This window comes from Pelmatolapia mariae, unplaced genomic scaffold (assembly GCF_036321145.2).
Source record: "Pelmatolapia mariae isolate MD_Pm_ZW unplaced genomic scaffold, Pm_UMD_F_2 NODE_ptg000572l+_length_40155_cov_1, whole genome shotgun sequence".
NCBI classification, from domain to species: Eukaryota; Metazoa; Chordata; class Actinopteri; order Cichliformes; family Cichlidae; genus Pelmatolapia; species Pelmatolapia mariae.
The window spans coordinates 23145-39708 of record NW_027052256.1 but is presented as its reverse complement, the minus strand read 5'-3'; the positions used below and the strand labels follow the sequence as shown (position 1 = coordinate 39708).

Here is a 16564-nt window from a genome sequence, read left to right as displayed (position 1 = left end):
TTTTACTCGCTAGCGAGGAAAGGCTTAATAATAATAATAATAATAATAATAATAATACATTTTATTTATAAATAGCGCCTTTCAAAGCACCCAAGGACACTGTACAATGAATAAAAACACAAAACTGGAAATATACACAGTAATAAGAATAACAGATAAAAGTTACAGAGGTTTAGACATAAGCAATTTTAAACAGATGAGTTTTGAGAGTGGACTTAAAAAGGGGGAATGAACTAATATTTCTGAGGTCAGGGGGTAAGGAATTCCAAAGTCGAGGGGCAGAGCAACTAAAAGCCCTGCCCCCCATTGTAATCAGACGAGCGGAAGGAACAGAGAGAGAAAGAGAAGATGAAGATCTGAGGCACCGGGATGGGAGGTTCATCTGTACTAAATCAGAGAGGTATGGTGGAGGGAGAGAATGAATAGCCTTAAATGTATAAAGGATTATTTTAAAATGGATGCGAAATTTAACCGGGAGCCAGTGTAGCTGCTTCAGGATTGGGGAGATGTGGTGGGTAGAAGAAGTCCTAGTAATAATACGGGCAGCAGAGTTCTGGACACGTTGGAGCTTGGTAATAGATTTTTGTGTGAGACCAAATAATAATGAATTACAGTAATCAATCCGAGAGATGACAATATTATGGACGAGAATGGCAGTGGCATGAGGAGTGAGGAAAGGGCGGATGTGATTGATGTTACGGAGTTGAAAATATGCTGCACGTGTGACATTATTGATATGTGAATTAAAGGATAATGTGCTATCGAGAATGACACCCAAGCTTTTCACAGAGGGAGAGATAGGGACCAACGAGTTATTGATAGTGAGAGAGAAATCGTTAATTCTGGATAGTAATCGTTTAGTGCCGACCAGGAGAAGTTCTGATTTATTGCTGTTGAGTTTAAGGAAGTTGGAGGAGAACCAGGAATTGAGTTCAGCTAAGCAGAGCGTGAGGGAGGGTGGAGGAAGAGTAGAATCGGGTTTGGTAGAGAGGTAAAGCTGGGTGTCATCGGCATAGCAGTGAAACTGAATGTTATATTTACGAAAAATGTGTCCGAGTGGAAGAAGGTAAATGATGAAAAGGAGGGGCCCGAGGACAGGTCCCTGGGGCACCCCAGTAGATAGAGAAGGCTGAGAAGTGAAGGACAGGTATGATTTAAACCAGGCTAATGGAGTATGAGAGAGACCAATAGAAGCTACTGCTAAGAAGAATGGGATGAGAGACGGTGTCAAAGGCTGCACTCAGATCAAGGAGAATAAGTATGGAGAGGAGACCAGAATCAGCTGCCATAAGAAGATCGTTTGTTATTTTTATAAGAGCAGTTTCGGTGCTATGCAGAGGACGGAAACCAGACTGGAACTGTTCGTAAAGGTTATTATCAGTTAGATGTAGATGGATTTTTGAAGCAACAATTTTTTCAAGAATTTTTGAAAGGAATGGTAGATTGGAGATAGGGCAAAAATTGTTAAAGTTGTTGGGATCTAGACCTGTTTTTTTCAGGATTGGGGTAATGGCAGCAACTTTGAAAGAAGCAGGAACAGTTCCAGTGGTGAGTGAAGAGTGAATAATAGCAGATATGAGGGGAAGGAGAGGGTGTAGACAGGCTTTGACAAGGACAGTGGGGATAGGATCAAGCTGGCAGGTAGAAGGCTTTGATTTGTGGATGAGATCAGCAATATCAGTTAAAGACAGAAGTTGGAAAACAGAGAGGAAGTGAGAAGGGGGTGGAATTAAGACAGAGGAGCTACATTGGGCATTAGGGACCAAATCTAGGTGTATTTTATGAATTTTGTCAGTGAAGAATAGCATTAGAGAGTCGCAGAAGTTAGATGAATAGAGATGAGCGGGCAGAGAATCAGGTGGCCTGTTAAAGGAGTTGAATAAAAAGAATAGGGTCTTGGTGGAGTTCTCACTTGAACAGACAATGGTAGAATAATAGGCAGATTTGGTTTGACTGATACATTCCTGATAAAACAGAACATGGTTATTAAACATATCCTTATGAATAGTAAGGTCAGTTTTCTTATAAAGACGTTCAAGCTGTCGACCTTTAGCTTTCAATAGTCGGAGTTCAGGTGTGTACCAGGGTGCAGAGTGAGAAAAGAGTACAGTTCTGGTTTTTTGTGGAGCAAGAGAATTCAAAATACTACTAAGGCTATGATTATAATAAAATACTAAATCGTCTTGAATAGCCAAATTGTTAGGAGACAAGCAGCTAGAGAGAGCAGAAGAAAGGATATCAAGATTTATATTCTTGATATTCCGGAAAGAAATAATACGAGGATTGTTAATTATAGAGAAAGTCATGTGAACATTAAAGGAGAGAAGTAGATGATCCGAGATTAGCAGCTCGTCAGCTGTGCAGTTGGAGGGGGTAAGTCCAGAACAACAGACTAGGTCCAAAGTATGGCCCTTAGTGTGGGTAGGGAAGTTTATGTATTGTTTAAGGCTGAAGCTATCAAAGCAGGATAAAAGGTCCTTGGTAAGAGGATGATCACAGTTATCCACGTGGACGTTGAAGTCACCCAGCAATATTATATTAGGGGAAACAGTAGCTAGGTTGGTCAGCAGATCAGCAAAGTCACTTATAAAAACAGAATTAAATTTTGGGGGGCGGTAAATGACAGCTATGACAGTTGGAGTGGGTCCTGAAAGTTGACAAACAACAGATTCAAAGGAGCTGTAGGTAGGGACCGACAGTGGCGAGATTTTCCAGTTCTCGCGATAAATTACCGCGAGGCCACCACCACGACCGGACTCGCGAGGTTGGCAGGTGTAAACAAACCCCGGGGGGATGGAGTCGTTGAGTTGCGAAAAGTCATCGGGCTGTTGCCATGTCTCAGTCAAGCAGAAAAAGTCAAACTTACGGTCTATTAGGAGATCCTGGATGGTCAGAACCAGGCTGTGGCACTTAACGCTCCTCACCTGTCTCCAGCCCAACTCCTTCAAAGAGCAGCCCTCCTCGTAGCCTTTTATTCCCATGACAGTTACAGTTTACACAACACAAGCACCTCCCCTCGTAAAACCCCCCTATGGTTCTAAAAGACAAGGCACTATGTGTGTATGTGTGTGCACGTGTATGCATGTGTATCCATGTGCAAGAACGTGTGTGTGTGTGAATGTGTGTGTCATGGGGGTGCGTTTGTGTGACCTCCTGCTCACCAAAAGGATCATAAAAGCAGGAAGCTTACAACACAAGAAACAGATCTTTCAGATAGGATGTGCTTATAATAAAGCCTCCCCCAGCACCAGAGTGGCTGGAGAGGTGGTCAGAGACAAAGGAATGTCTTTGATCCTACTGCTTGAACCAAGACTTACAAATTTAAGAAACACAATGACAACATTCAACAATTTGACTCCAACAGACATGAACTGGTGACAGATGTAGATTTAAACAATCAGAATCAAAAGCTGCCTGGTGTCAGACAGAAAAGACAACTTGTTACACTCTGACTCCAATCTTCAGTCAGACAAACAAAGAAGATCAAAAATAAATCTGTAAATCCTTCCTGTGTTGTGTTGACTTTTATAAACTACAGTCAGTCAAAAAAGTGGACCGTTTTAAATGCAAACACAAGAAATCATGGCATGCATGCATGCTGATGAACAGAGATGGGCAGTAACGCGTTACTGTAATCCGATTATTTTTTTCAAGTAACGAGTAAAGTAAGGGATTACTATTGCAAAAAAGGTAATTAGATTACTGTTACTTTCCCGTAAGCACGCTGCGTTACTGCGTTACTAAAACCGTGATTTTTTTTGCGAGAGTGTTTCATGACAATGACGTAAGCGAGTGCGACATTCGTGGCAACAGCTGTGTGCAGATCAACAATGGATAATATAGCTAGTGCGGGAGAGCATATGACCGTGCAGCATTTAACGCGTGGAAGTACTGACCTTACTTTGAGTTTGATTCTGTAAAAAGTGACAAAAACATTAGCGTCCGCTGTTCACTGCTTGGGAAGAAAACTTATTTTTACTTTTTTTTTATAATTTATGTTTTATTGGTTTTTCTTATTTATAACAACAATACAACTTAAGTGGAGGGGGGAAAAATAAAATAAAAAACAAAAAACAAAACAAAACAAAACAACAAAAAAAAGAACAAACGGACAAAAACAAAACAAAATAAAAACAAAACAAAACAAACAAAAAAAAAACCTAACAAACAAGTGAGTCCGCCTGCAACTTTAGCCTAAAAGTTGTTCTTTCCATAACAAAAATAGTATATATCACATCAATCCACTCATTTATAGTAGGAGTATCCTCTTTAAGCCAATGGCGGGTTATGGCCTTTTTGGCAGCTACCAGCAGCACACTTAACAAGTATTTATCCAGTTTGCATAGATTAAGAATTAAGTTACCTAGGTACATTACTGCAAAATAAAATTGTATTTTCTTTTGGAAGATTGTTTCCAGGACCTTATGTATTTCCTTCAAAAATGGAACCACAAGAGGACATTCCCAAAAAATGTGGAAATGATTTGCTGCTGCATGTCCACACTGCCTCCAGCATGTTATGTTATGAGAATAATTGGATTTTTGAGCCGGGGTATTAAAATAACAAATTACATTCTTCCAACTGAATTCCCTCCACAAGGGGGAGCTTGTTACCGACCACTGCTGCCTACAAATCCCATCCCATTCCTCTCCTGTTAGGGATAGATTACCCTCTGTTTACCATCTTGCTTTAACATATCTTGTATCATGACCCCTTAGATTGGTCAGTGAACGATATAATTTGGAAATAATTTTTTTAACTCTGAGGGATCTCCTATCAGTGCCACGACAGGGAAGTTACCACCCAAGGAAAATTCCACTTCCTTCCATCTTGAACAGTATCCAGGTTTACACCAGCCCACCAGATTTCTTATTTGAGTTGCCCTATAATAGTCATGTAGGCAAGGGAGGCCTAGTCCTCCTTTATCCTTGGGAAGCTGAAGTGTTTTAAACTTAACTCTTGGCTTTTTACCCGCCCATATATGAAGTATCTATCAGGGTTTTCTATAGAAATAGACTGGAATAAGTACAATATTTTGGGAGCATTTTCATTTATATGGTGTCTACTCTAGAAGAGATGCTTAGATAAGGGGTTAATGACCATCTGCTAATATCTACGATGATATCTTTTTAAGTGGGGAGTAGTTGATTTCTTCCAAACTGGTTATATCCATTGATAAGTTAATGCCCAAATATTTGATAGTTTTTTTGTCCCAGCCTAGTTTGTATTTGCTGAGCAAATTTTGGGGTGGAGGGGCTATAAAAGCTACTAAGAACTTGTGTTTTTTGTATATTCAATTTATATCCCGAGTAGGACCCATACTCCTTTAACACTGACATAAGCTCCATAAATGATTCAGTAGGTTTTGATAAGTAAACCAAAACATCATCTGCGAACAAGGCCAATTTCTGCTCACTTCCAGCAATTTTAATCCCTTTTATTTTATCATTCTGCCTAATCCTTTGAGCCAACGGCTCTATAAAAATGGCAAATAAGAGTGGACTCAGTGGGCATCCCTGTCTTGTGGACCTTTCAAGCTTAAAAGCATCTGAAAGTTCACTGTTGATCTTTATTTTTGCAGTTGGACTATTATAGAAAGCCCTCAATATTGTAATGATGGACCCATTAAACCCAAATTTAAGCATTACTTGGAATAAAAATTCCCATCTCACAGAGTCGAAAGCTTTTTCAGCATCTAGACTCAATAATATAGCTGGTATTTTATTTAAATTAATATGTCTAATAATTTGCAGAGTTCTCTTAACACTATCATGGGTTTGGCGCGACCTAACAAATCCAGTTTGATCTAGATTTATTATCCTTGGGATGATCCCTTCAAGTCTCCATGCTATGATTGACGTAAACAATTTGTAATCTACATTTAATACACTTATTGGCCTATAATTGGAACATTCTAATTTGTCTTTACCATCTTTAGGTATAATAGAAATTATGGCTTGTTTCCATGAGGAGGGTGCTTCTCCCTTCTTAAGGACCCAATTAAATGTTTTAAGTAAGACCGGTGTCAAAGGTTCCCTTAATTTCTGGTACCACTCCGCAGTAAAACCATCTATACCTGGAGATTTGTTTGCCTTGAGTTTACCAATCGCCAAGTGAAGTTCTTCCCTTGTAATTTGCTTCACTAACGATTTGTTTTCTTCTACTGTAAGTTTAGGGAGGTGTAACATGTCAAGCAAACTCTCCATTTGATCGTCATTGTTTGTGGGTGGTTGTAAATATAATTTTTCATAGTATCTCTTAAAGCAATCCTTAATTTCCTCTATATCCTGCATTTCCATTTTGGTTTCCAGATCCCTTATCCTGTATATTGTTCTGTCTGCTTGTTGCTTCCTTAATCTATATGCCAATTGTTTCATATATTTAGCTCCCCCCTCATAATATCTTTGTTTGGTCAACATTAGTTTCGTTTGGACGTCTTGGGTGTATATCTCATCAATTAGATTTCTCTTCTTTGCCATTTCTAATTTTGTCTTAGAATCAATAGTGTTTTTGTGTGTGGCCTCTAATTGTAATAATTCCGACTGCAGCTTCTGGAATCTTGCAACTTTGGATTTTTTAATATTAGAGGTTATAGCAATAACTTTTCCTCTCATCACTGCTTTGCACGCATCCCACAAAATCGGAGGGGGTAACTCATCTTTATCATTGAATTCCAGGTATTCAGCAATGTCTTTTGTCAACTGTTCACATGTCCGTTCATTCAATATACTAGAGTTTAATTTCCAGTTGGTTATTTTTCTCCTTTGAGTAGGATTTAAGGATAAATATAGAGGGCAGTGGTCAGAAACGTCCATTGACCCAATATGACACTCTTGTATTCTGTTCATATCAGTACCAAAAGTGAGGAAGTAGTCGATTCTCGAATAGGTTGCATGTGGAGATGAATAGTAAGTATAGTTCCTTGCTGTTGAGTTGAAATGCCTCCAAGTATCCACCAATCCCATCTCCTCTATCAGAAGGTTCAGTTTTCTAGTTAGTTTTTGTGATTGAGATATTCTCATCCCCGATGCGTCCAGATGTGGTTTTAATGTAATATTAAGGTCTCCTCCACAGACAAGTAGTCCCCGTGCCTAGAAAACTTATTTTTACAACGAAAAAAAACCCTAAACTTCCGAGCAAGCACCGAGTACGCTACCACGGAATGAGAAATTCACAGAGAAACTCGCGGATTCTTCCACTGACCGCTGCGGCACACCTGCACCAGGGCAAACATCCGCCTGCCCCACTCCTGCTATGCAGGTGAAAATAGAGCAACAGGACCGCTGAGTCTTTGATTTTATTTATTTTCTCCTGTGTTTCACTTGCATTTATTTGAAAGAGTGAGTGTAAACACAAAAACCTATTTTATTTTATGTGCCGGAATGTGCAGAAAATAGCTTTAAATGTTAAACAAATCTCTTCCAGTCAGAGAATGTTATATATAATTTAATTTTTGCTTGATGCATAAAGTTAAAAGATTAAAACTAATAAAACAAGTTTTAAAAAAGAGACTTTTCCATTTGATTACATTTTGTATGATGGATTATGCAGAAAAAGTAGAATTGGGCTGAAAGATCTATCGCTTTATTACCTATCCAGGTTGTAAATCATGTTTTTTAAAGTAACTAAGTAATTAATTACTTTTGAAAATAAGTAATCAGTAAAGTAACGGGATTACTTTTTGGGGGAAGTAATCAATAATTAGTTACTGATTACTTTTTTCAAGTAACTTGACCAACACTGCTGATGAATGAGAATATTTGAGAATGCTTATTTGTTAACAATACAGAAAGCCCAGGACCCTCAGTGGATCTTTTTTAAATTAAATTGTCCAATCTAATCCTTTAGCTCTACATTCATCTTTGCTCTCCTCCCACAATCATTCACTGGTGAATAAATGACAGCATTTTCCTTGATGTTGTTCACTTCTTCTCATTAATAGCACTGAGGTATTTTAACTGTAGACTTTTATTCCATTTTTTACATACGCAGTATCTCTCATATTATTATTGAAATAGATTCTCAAACCACACCGTCAATAACCTTCCTCTAGAAAGTCTGTTTGTGCAGAAAAACATTAGTAAAAATAATTAAGACATCAATAGTGTAGATCTGAGATAAAGATGTGAGACTTCAGAAAAGTGTGTAATGTGGCCAAAATAACATGAACAACTGCTCAATAAAAATCTGACTATAAAACAGATTTTCTGACATCAGCTGAACAAAATGAACAAAATCACAGAAAAAATTCTCCTGAAATGTTGTATCTATACATTTTGGATTTCATTTTTTCAATATAATCTTTTTTTTCAAACACATTTTAAAAGAAAGAGAAAATGATACTAGTGATGCGTCAGAAAAAATATACAGAATGTGAGAACATAGCACCATCTACTGTATAGTTCAGTAAAGTCACAGGACATACATTCAGCAATCACTTTAATAGGTATATCTGTTCCACTACTCATGACAGTAATCCTAATATCTAATTTTTGCTCTATTCTTAACTACTTTTGATTAATTTTAAAATTTTCTTGACTTTTTTTTATCCTTTACACATATTGTTCTATTATGCATTTATTTGCATTTCTTTTGTTTCTGTGTTTTTAATGCCATCAACCTGCGAGCATGTTTGGCACTTGCCATGGCCCTTCATCTGTCTCTATTACTTATATCTGACCCTCTTGTATGTTAAGCACTTTGGTATACCACTGGTTTTTAAAAGTGCTATATAAATAAAGTTGGTTGTTGTTGTTGTTGTTGTAGTAATCAGCCACAATGTGACATGGTTGTTGATGTCAGACAGGGTGGTGTGATTATTTGATGTACTGGGATTTTCCCACTCAGCTTTCTCCAGGGTTTACAGGGAATGTTCTGAGTTCGCTGGGTGAAAATACTTTTTTGATGTCAGAGGTTAGAGAAGAATGGCCAGACAACTTTGAGATGATAGGAAGGCAAAAATAACTCACTCAACCATTCATTGCAAACAAGCTATACAGAAGAGCATCTCTGAAAGCACAACACAGCTGACCTTGAAGCAAATGGGCTACAGCAACAGGGCATCACACTGGGGGCCACACCTGTCAGGTAAGAACAAGACACCGAGACTACATTCTGCACAGACTCACCAAAACTGGACAATAAAAGAAAAAAAAAAAGAGGAGCCTATCCCAGCTGTCATAGGGCGAGAGGCGGGGTACCTGACCGGACGACACAGAGCCAGCCATGCTGTCAGAGGTGACCTTTGACCCTCTGTTTGATTTTGCATGTTTAAAGTCAGGAAACATTTTTCAAGAGGTACAGATGTGAGAGTTCAGAAAAGAGTTTTTATTTATAACACTTAAAAAAACCTTCTCACACTGTGAGAAACACAGGATCTTTGTTTGTTTGTTTGTTTGTTTGTTTGTTTTAGTGCATTACTCTTTCTTCCTCCTTTAAAAGTGAGAATAAATAATTTAAAGGTATGATTTTTTTTAATGATTTTGTATACAAAATACTTTGTAATTATTTAATTGGTTAAAAAGTGTGATTTATTATTGAAAGGACTCTAATAAATTTCACAGGTGGCCACACATGTTGCACATCATAATCACATCACTAAGGAAAAATATCAAATACAAACTATTACTCACGCTTATTTCATTGTGTTCCCTTTTTCCTGTTTGTGACATTACTTTTGAAAATTGCATCACTCCATTCTGGTGTTTCATATGTGAATTTCAGTCACATACTTTTCTAAACTGTCCTTTTACTCCTGCTTTCTCACAAATACTTCTGTGAGGCTTTGAGCAAAATGCATCAAACCAACACTCCAGATCATCAGTGCTGCCTTTTTCTCCCATCCTCGCACAGTCCTCTCCATCAGGTTGTTCATCATCTGTCCCATTCCAATTGTCTGGCTCTATGCCACTTCAAACTAAGCGATGAAGAACAAAAATAATTAGTTCAGTAAAAACTGGTAACTTTAATTCTGGATATGAAAAAAAATATTTTTACAACAATCAAACCTTTGATCCAGTGGTGATCCGTCCACCCACAACCATCTGTCCTCTACTGCTGAGTCTGTCAGTCCGATCCAGAACTTGTCCTCATCTTCAGTCATTACATCTCTCAGTCTTCTCTGCAAGAATGTCTGATCAGGAAAAGATGAAGAAAATGACTTTGTTAGACTTTTCTGTGCTGAGAAGGTGAAACATAAAGATGTAATAAAACATGTGAGAACATGAACCTGCAGCAGTGTTTCATACCTGCTCCTCCCTGCTGTCTATCTTAACCAGGTCTCCTCCTTTAGCTCTACACTCAACTCTGCTCTCATTCCAGGATGAATTACTGCTGGAGAAGTAATAGCACTTTCCTCCATGTTGCTCCCAGCCTTCTTCACATTTATAACAAGGATCATCTTTGAAGAGATTACAGCAACGACTTCAGTCAGGTGGAAGAAATCACTGTTCATGTTTGTGTGAACTTAGCTTGAGGTTAGTGTCTCAAAGACAAAATCTGTAACTTACCTATTACTTTAGGTCCTGGACAGGTCGGCTGCACCGTGCTGCATGATTTTATCTTAGAGAGAGTCTCTGTTAGAATAAAGAATTTAAAAAATCAACTTTCATCAGTCATTCACCAGGAATGTCTGACCAAATATCAAAGTGCATGTTAAATATTCTTACCTGTGAAATTACGTTCACACTTCATTTTGTGATCTTCCAGATTTTTGAGCTCTTTGTTAGTTTTTATGATTTCAAATGCTGATTAAAAGATATTAAAACCAAACAAATAAACAAATACATCACTCAGTCACTTTTTATTTACATTGAAAAAAAATTAAATGTAAAAACAGCAGTTTGAGGAAAACATTAAACCGAAGCATCATTTTTCTTAACATTGCTGAAAATAATTAATGTTAATTTGAGTCTTATTAAATTCTAATATTAACTCACTGGTAAAACACAGCGCAATGAGAGCAGCTGACAGGAGAACACTGAGAACCACCAGGATCACTCTCTCTGAGGTGACCTTTGACTTTTTGCTCACCACAGCTTGTTGAGGACCCTCTGAATAGTGAGAAAAGGGAACACAATATAGATGTGAGATGTGGTGTATATGTGTTTCAGAATTTTATTGAGCTAGATTTTAGGTGTTAAGGTAAACCTACCTCAGTAACACACGAGGGACTTTTAGTATGTTTTTGTCATTTTATTTTGTTTTTATAAACACTTTTTTTTTTTCTTCTGCCTGAGGTAACCCAGCTTCTCACCGCACTTTGTTACTCCACTATTCATGCTGGAAAGGCTTTGTAATAAGTAATAATGTGTGTATTTTTTTTTCTTTTGCCTGTCCCGTTTGGCTCTTTTGCCATCAGAATTATTGTCTAAAAGCGAAGAAAGATGCCCAACGGATTTACTTTACCAAATGGACCATCCCAGCCTTGCCATAATGGTCTATTTGATTCATCTTTTATTGTTTATTTTATTTTATTTTCACTTGCTAAATACGGGACAGACTTGACTGGGGAAAAGCAAGGGGAGAAAGAAAGAGGGAAAGAAACACCTTTTATAAACACCTTTAATAAGACTGGACAGGATGAAGTTTTAAAGAGCAGAGCTAGTGATGGTAGATGAGTTTAAACACCTGGGATTAACCTTCCAAAGCAACAGACAGTGCATTAGAGAGGTGAAGAAGAGGAAGGGTGGAGTAACTAGAGATGAGTGTCAGTGGCGATGTGTGACACAAAAATATAATAGCAAGACTGACATGAGTCCTGCTATGATGTATAATTTGGAGATGATAGTACTGACAAAAAGGCAGGAGGCAGAGCTGGAGGTGGTGATGAAGAAGTGCAGATCAGGTCGAGTGGTTCAGAGACAAAGTTGGAGATGCGAGGCTGAGATGGTTTGGACATATGGAGATGTGGGCTGGTGCAATGCTTCTCCAGCCTCCGACTCATTGATGGTGGCTGGGATCGCAGCACTGCGGGCCATGTGGGCCCCGCGGAAAACGGCTGTGTTTTTACAGCACCGTGCTGCCTTTGCAGTTTTAAGGCCCAGGGAAACGAGCCCGCCAGCGCTCTGTAGGCCACGACTGCTGGCGATAAGGAAAGGTCTCGAATTAAACTGCAGCATTAACACCTGTGTGCTTATATGGAGAGAATGACCATAACGTTTCTGACAGACCTTTTCGTTTGTGGGTTCTCTTTTAATGTGTGATTTTCAATGTGTGTGTGTGTGTGTGTGTGTGTGTGTGTGTGTGTGTGTGTGTGTGTGTGGATTAATATACATACTTAAATCATTTTATGCCTGGAATACATTTTTAGTGCTTTTATTTGTGATGTATATGTTGCAGAGTATAGCATGTTGGAAAAGAATGGAGAGAATCCTCTACTATACGTTTGGGTTGGCATTATTTTTGATTTTTTTTTTACTAATCACATGCTTTGGTGTTTTTTGTGTCTTGTGTGAGGTGTGGGCCACACCCATGTGGGAGGGGAGATTCTACTCTAGTCCGACTGCCAGCTATTTGGAGTTGAGTACAGGGAGCAGTTGATTGGGAAGGATTAGAGCTCTTCTCTATAAAGAGGAGAGGAGAGGAGAGGAAATGGGGGGGGGGGGGTGTTTTTTTAGTAGGACACTGTTGCAGCAGGGAAGCCAGTTGACCTTGGAGACTCTAGGATGAAAAGTGCACATTTTAAAGGAAATGATTTTTTATTACCTGACCTGGTTTTGCTTTTAAAATAATCTGATGATGCTGGGGGGGAGGACTCGTTTTAATTAGGATTCGTGTGGATCTGCTGGGATAAAAACACTGGATTGGAGGCTCTCTGTGCCCATGGAAAGGAAACTGGCCAAGATTTAGAGAAGTTTCAGCTCAAGAGTAGAAGCCCCAAGATCTGGTGTAGAGACCCACCCTCGAACAAAGCCAGGCCTGAAAAGGGGGGTGGAAAGAATTTCTCAGGAAGATGCAGGATTGATGTGTTTTTGGCTACTTGTTCTTCCGAGTGACCACCTTTCCCTGTTTGTAACCAGGCTGACAACCCTGACCGCGATGGCTTTGGTCCTTGGATTCCAGTCTGGAGTTATGTCTTCAGCCAGTAGTCTGACTTGGAGGAGAAGAAAAATAAATCTTGTGTACCTCACTGCAGTGTGAGCATGTTGGTTTCTTACTGGTCAAAATCAGTGCTTACTACCTTCTTTTACGGATGCCATTTTGGGCCGTAGGCTTACAGGAAGATAGCCAGTAACAGTGTCACCTCCCTTTCACAACTCGCTTTACTGTACACCACCTTGGGTTTGAATTCCTTACTAGGCTACCGTCTGTCCTTGCCTCCCGTCAAGCCATTTCTCTTTCCTTGGTGTATTTTTAAGCCTAAGTAGCTTTCCAATCGTTGTATCCAATCATTAATAAAGTATTCAGAGGAGTTATAGCCTGACTACACTGTCATAGTCACAATTATTAATGTAGATTAAACATTAGTAACTGAATTACCACTTCTGCTTTTTTTTTAAGTAGGCAGTGAAGAGGAACTGAAATACAAAGAACAGGTTTATGTAAATTACTACAGTGTCTGTTCTAAATGTGCCTGTTCAGAATCAGCCAGCTGAGGTCTCCTGATGCAGAAGAAGATACAAAACATCTTTCAGCTAATAATTGCTCCTCCACACAACCGTAACGTCAGCACTACACTTTCTTTTAAGCGACACACATGCCCAGTATGAAATAGATATGATCAAAGATATACTCACACACTCACTCACACTCTCTCATTTAAATAATCTGTCACTCCATCAGAGCCACTTCCTAATTCTGACTAACTCTAACTTTGGCTCTTTATAAATTTGAAAAAATACCCGTTGTTAATTTTACTTCACTCACTTTGCCACATTCATTTTTCTGAAGCTGCTGTAAGCTTGCTCTGATCTTAAATGTTTCTCTTATATTCATCACTGGGATATTTTTAGTCTTAAGGTTGTGATGCTTTTAAAGAGAAAATACACATGGTTTGCCAGTATTACTGTAAATGCTGAGGGTGGCTATTGTTGTACATATTTTGTGCATCTTTTTTTTTATTTCATGACATAAATTTTGGAGGAAATCAAATGTTCTGTTTTATACTTTCTGTTACTGTTTTTTTTTTTAAAACTGATTCTGTCTCATGTTTTGTGTGCAAGGGCAAAACTCTGTGTGACCAAAGAACACATTTTCAATTTTTAAAAAACATGAAAACAAGCAATATTCACATCACACTCAAACCTAACACATCAAAATCTTTCCATTTGTACATTTACACAGATAAGACTCACCATTAGCGCCCACCTTTCCTCGCGTGAACTTCACATCAGAGTACACGACTTCAGCTTCAGACATTGTGCTGCTGTGTGCCTATCAGTGAGTGTGAAAGTGAAGTTTCACAACTTCCTTGCAAGAAGAGGGCATTATACTCCACCCTTTTCTACAAGATCTTAATGTCAGTGGATGGTTTACTAATGAAGAAATAATTGCACTTTGCTCCACGTTGCAGCCTTTTTCACATTACAAACACAAAAACAGCAGCATCAGATTTTCTTGGTTTAAAAAGAACAGATCAGAGAAAAATGAAAAAAGATCATATGAAAAAAACACAGCCTATTTTTCAAAGATTCACTAAATGAGAATATTTTACCACCTTTACTGTAAATGTTTTGTGATGATCTGTGTGTGTGTGTGTGTGTGTGTGTGTGTGTGTGTGTGTGTGTGTGTGTGTGTGTGTGTGTGTGTTCTTGGAATCTTAGATTTGTAGTTTCAGTTTGGCATTAATAGGCTGTGTTTGGATTCCTGATGAGCTCAATATTTATTCCTGTATGAAATGATGAAACATGTTCTAGTTAGTGTTCATGGAGTTAGTCTTCTTTGCATTTTGGTTTATTGTTCTCGTGTCATTTAGCATCAAATTATCCTTGGGCAATAAACTCTACTTGACCCCCAGGTGTGTGTGCGTGTGTGTGTGTGTGTGTGTGTGTGTGTGTGTGTGTGTGTGTGTGTGTGTGTGTGTGTGTGTGTGTGTGCAAGAATGTCAGAAAACACTTAGGATAGATAAAGGCACTGTATAAATGTGTGTGATTGGGTGAATTAGTTTTGTGCTCAAATTATTTAAACAATTTCAGTGGTTTAATCTCTTCTGTGTGAGTCTTTGTCTCTGTGTTCAGGGGTTCCCCTTTTATTTCCTGTTTATTTCTGATAGAGCTTTGCTTTTGTTTTAATGCCATGGTTACTGTCTCAGTTTCAGCATGTTGTCATGTGTCTATGTATAAATAATCTTGTAATACATAAACCGTTCATTGAAAATGCATCAGGTGATTGGCTTGGCTATAGAAGCACATTTCTTTGCCTTGAGACACTTGATTCACAGACATCCAGTTTTCATTTTTTGTGTTGAGAAGCTTCACCACAGAGGAAATACACAAATACATAAAATAAATGGTAACAAAATGCCAAAGTGCAGGTTTGTGTGGCTACAAGAAAATTTAGGTTCCCTTATTTGTTGATTATAACAGCTATAACAATTCATCACACAGCCAACAGTAAGAGCCGCAGACACATTTGACAAACAGGAAACATGACACAGAGTGTAAAACAAAACATCACACATGCTAATCGTAGTTCCTAATTTTTTTTTGCTGTAATATCTTTCTTTTATCTCACTTAAACCTACGTGACTAAGCAACAACAGCTGGATGTAAGCTAAGATTGTGCCAGTTAATTCTGGGCTCAAGTGTCATTAAAAACGTGTACTTCTTACATTAGATGAGAGTTTATTCGAGTCCAACAAAGAACGCTTTAAAGAAAGCTCCACTCATGCCAGTGTTCCAGGTTAACTGGTTTTCTACTGGTTAGATTTGTTGACATGTTCCAATGTTGCATCCGTAGATTCGTTGGTTTATGCAAGTATATCATGCAATTTGACCAGATTTAAGACCTCATGGGGAAAGGATGCCATCTCCAGTTCATGCAAATGTATTCATGCATAGGTGTCAATATTATCTTCAGATGCAAATTATGCTGAATAAAATATTTTTTATATTTTTTAAGTTAAAATAAAAACTGAAGAAATAAACAGCCCTCTGGTTGGTCCAAACCTGTGTGTTTCTGTGATGTCATTCAAAGTCGAACATTTTCTCTCTGATACTCAGCTATGCATGTTTTCCTATATTAATACTTAAATTAGTTAAATATGTTAATAGAAATATTTGTCTATTAAAAATAAGCTCATGCTAAAGCCAAATTTATACAGTTAGACAAGTTTAATAATAAAGAACCAACTACAGTCTCTTTTAATAAATATCTTAATGTCATGGTCCTAAATCTGTTGACTGAGGGTTTTGTGTTATTAATATTATCCTATGTTCTTGTTTGTTCTGGTTATGTATTGGTTTAATATTTGCTAGTTGTTAGGTTTTGGTTCTGTACTCCCTCTGTTCTGGAGTTAGTCTCTGTATAAAGCCCGTGTCTCTGAGTTTGTGTCTTTACATGTGTGTTGAGTTTCCTGTTTTATTGTGAAGATCTGTGTCTTGTGTCAGTGCATTCAGCTTTGTGT

At 38.2% G+C, this 16564-nt stretch overlaps 1 protein-coding gene across 1 annotated transcript; it reads right to left on the bottom strand.

The window, feature by feature from the left end:
* Positions 1 to 9815: 9815 nt before the first annotated feature.
* Positions 9816 to 11279, bottom strand: LOC134623355 (C-type lectin domain family 4 member E-like). The gene is made up of 7 exons (XM_063468517.1): positions 11255 to 11279; positions 10938 to 11051; positions 10668 to 10745; positions 10509 to 10574; positions 10248 to 10399; positions 10008 to 10132; positions 9816 to 9916 (listed from the first exon to the last, which is right to left on the bottom strand). The coding sequence occupies exons 1-7, from the start codon at positions 11277 to 11279 to the stop codon at positions 9874 to 9876; spliced, it is 603 nt and encodes a 200-aa protein (XP_063324587.1). The 3' UTR covers positions 9816 to 9873.
* Positions 11280 to 16564: the final 5285 nt, after the last annotated feature.

Excerpts from the sequence above, each read along its gene's own strand:
- LOC134623355 (XM_063468517.1), bottom strand. The coding sequence starts at position 11,279 with ATGAATAGTGGAGTAACAAAGTGCG. Across the intron at positions 10,133-10,247 it reads TAGACAGCAGGGAGGAGCAG|ACATTCTTGCAGAGAAGACT; the intron begins GTATGAAACACT and ends TTTCCTGATCAG. Across the intron at positions 9,917-10,007 it reads GGATCACCACTGGATCAAAG|TTTGAAGTGGCATAGAGCCA; the intron begins GTTTGATTGTTG and ends TTCATCGCTTAG.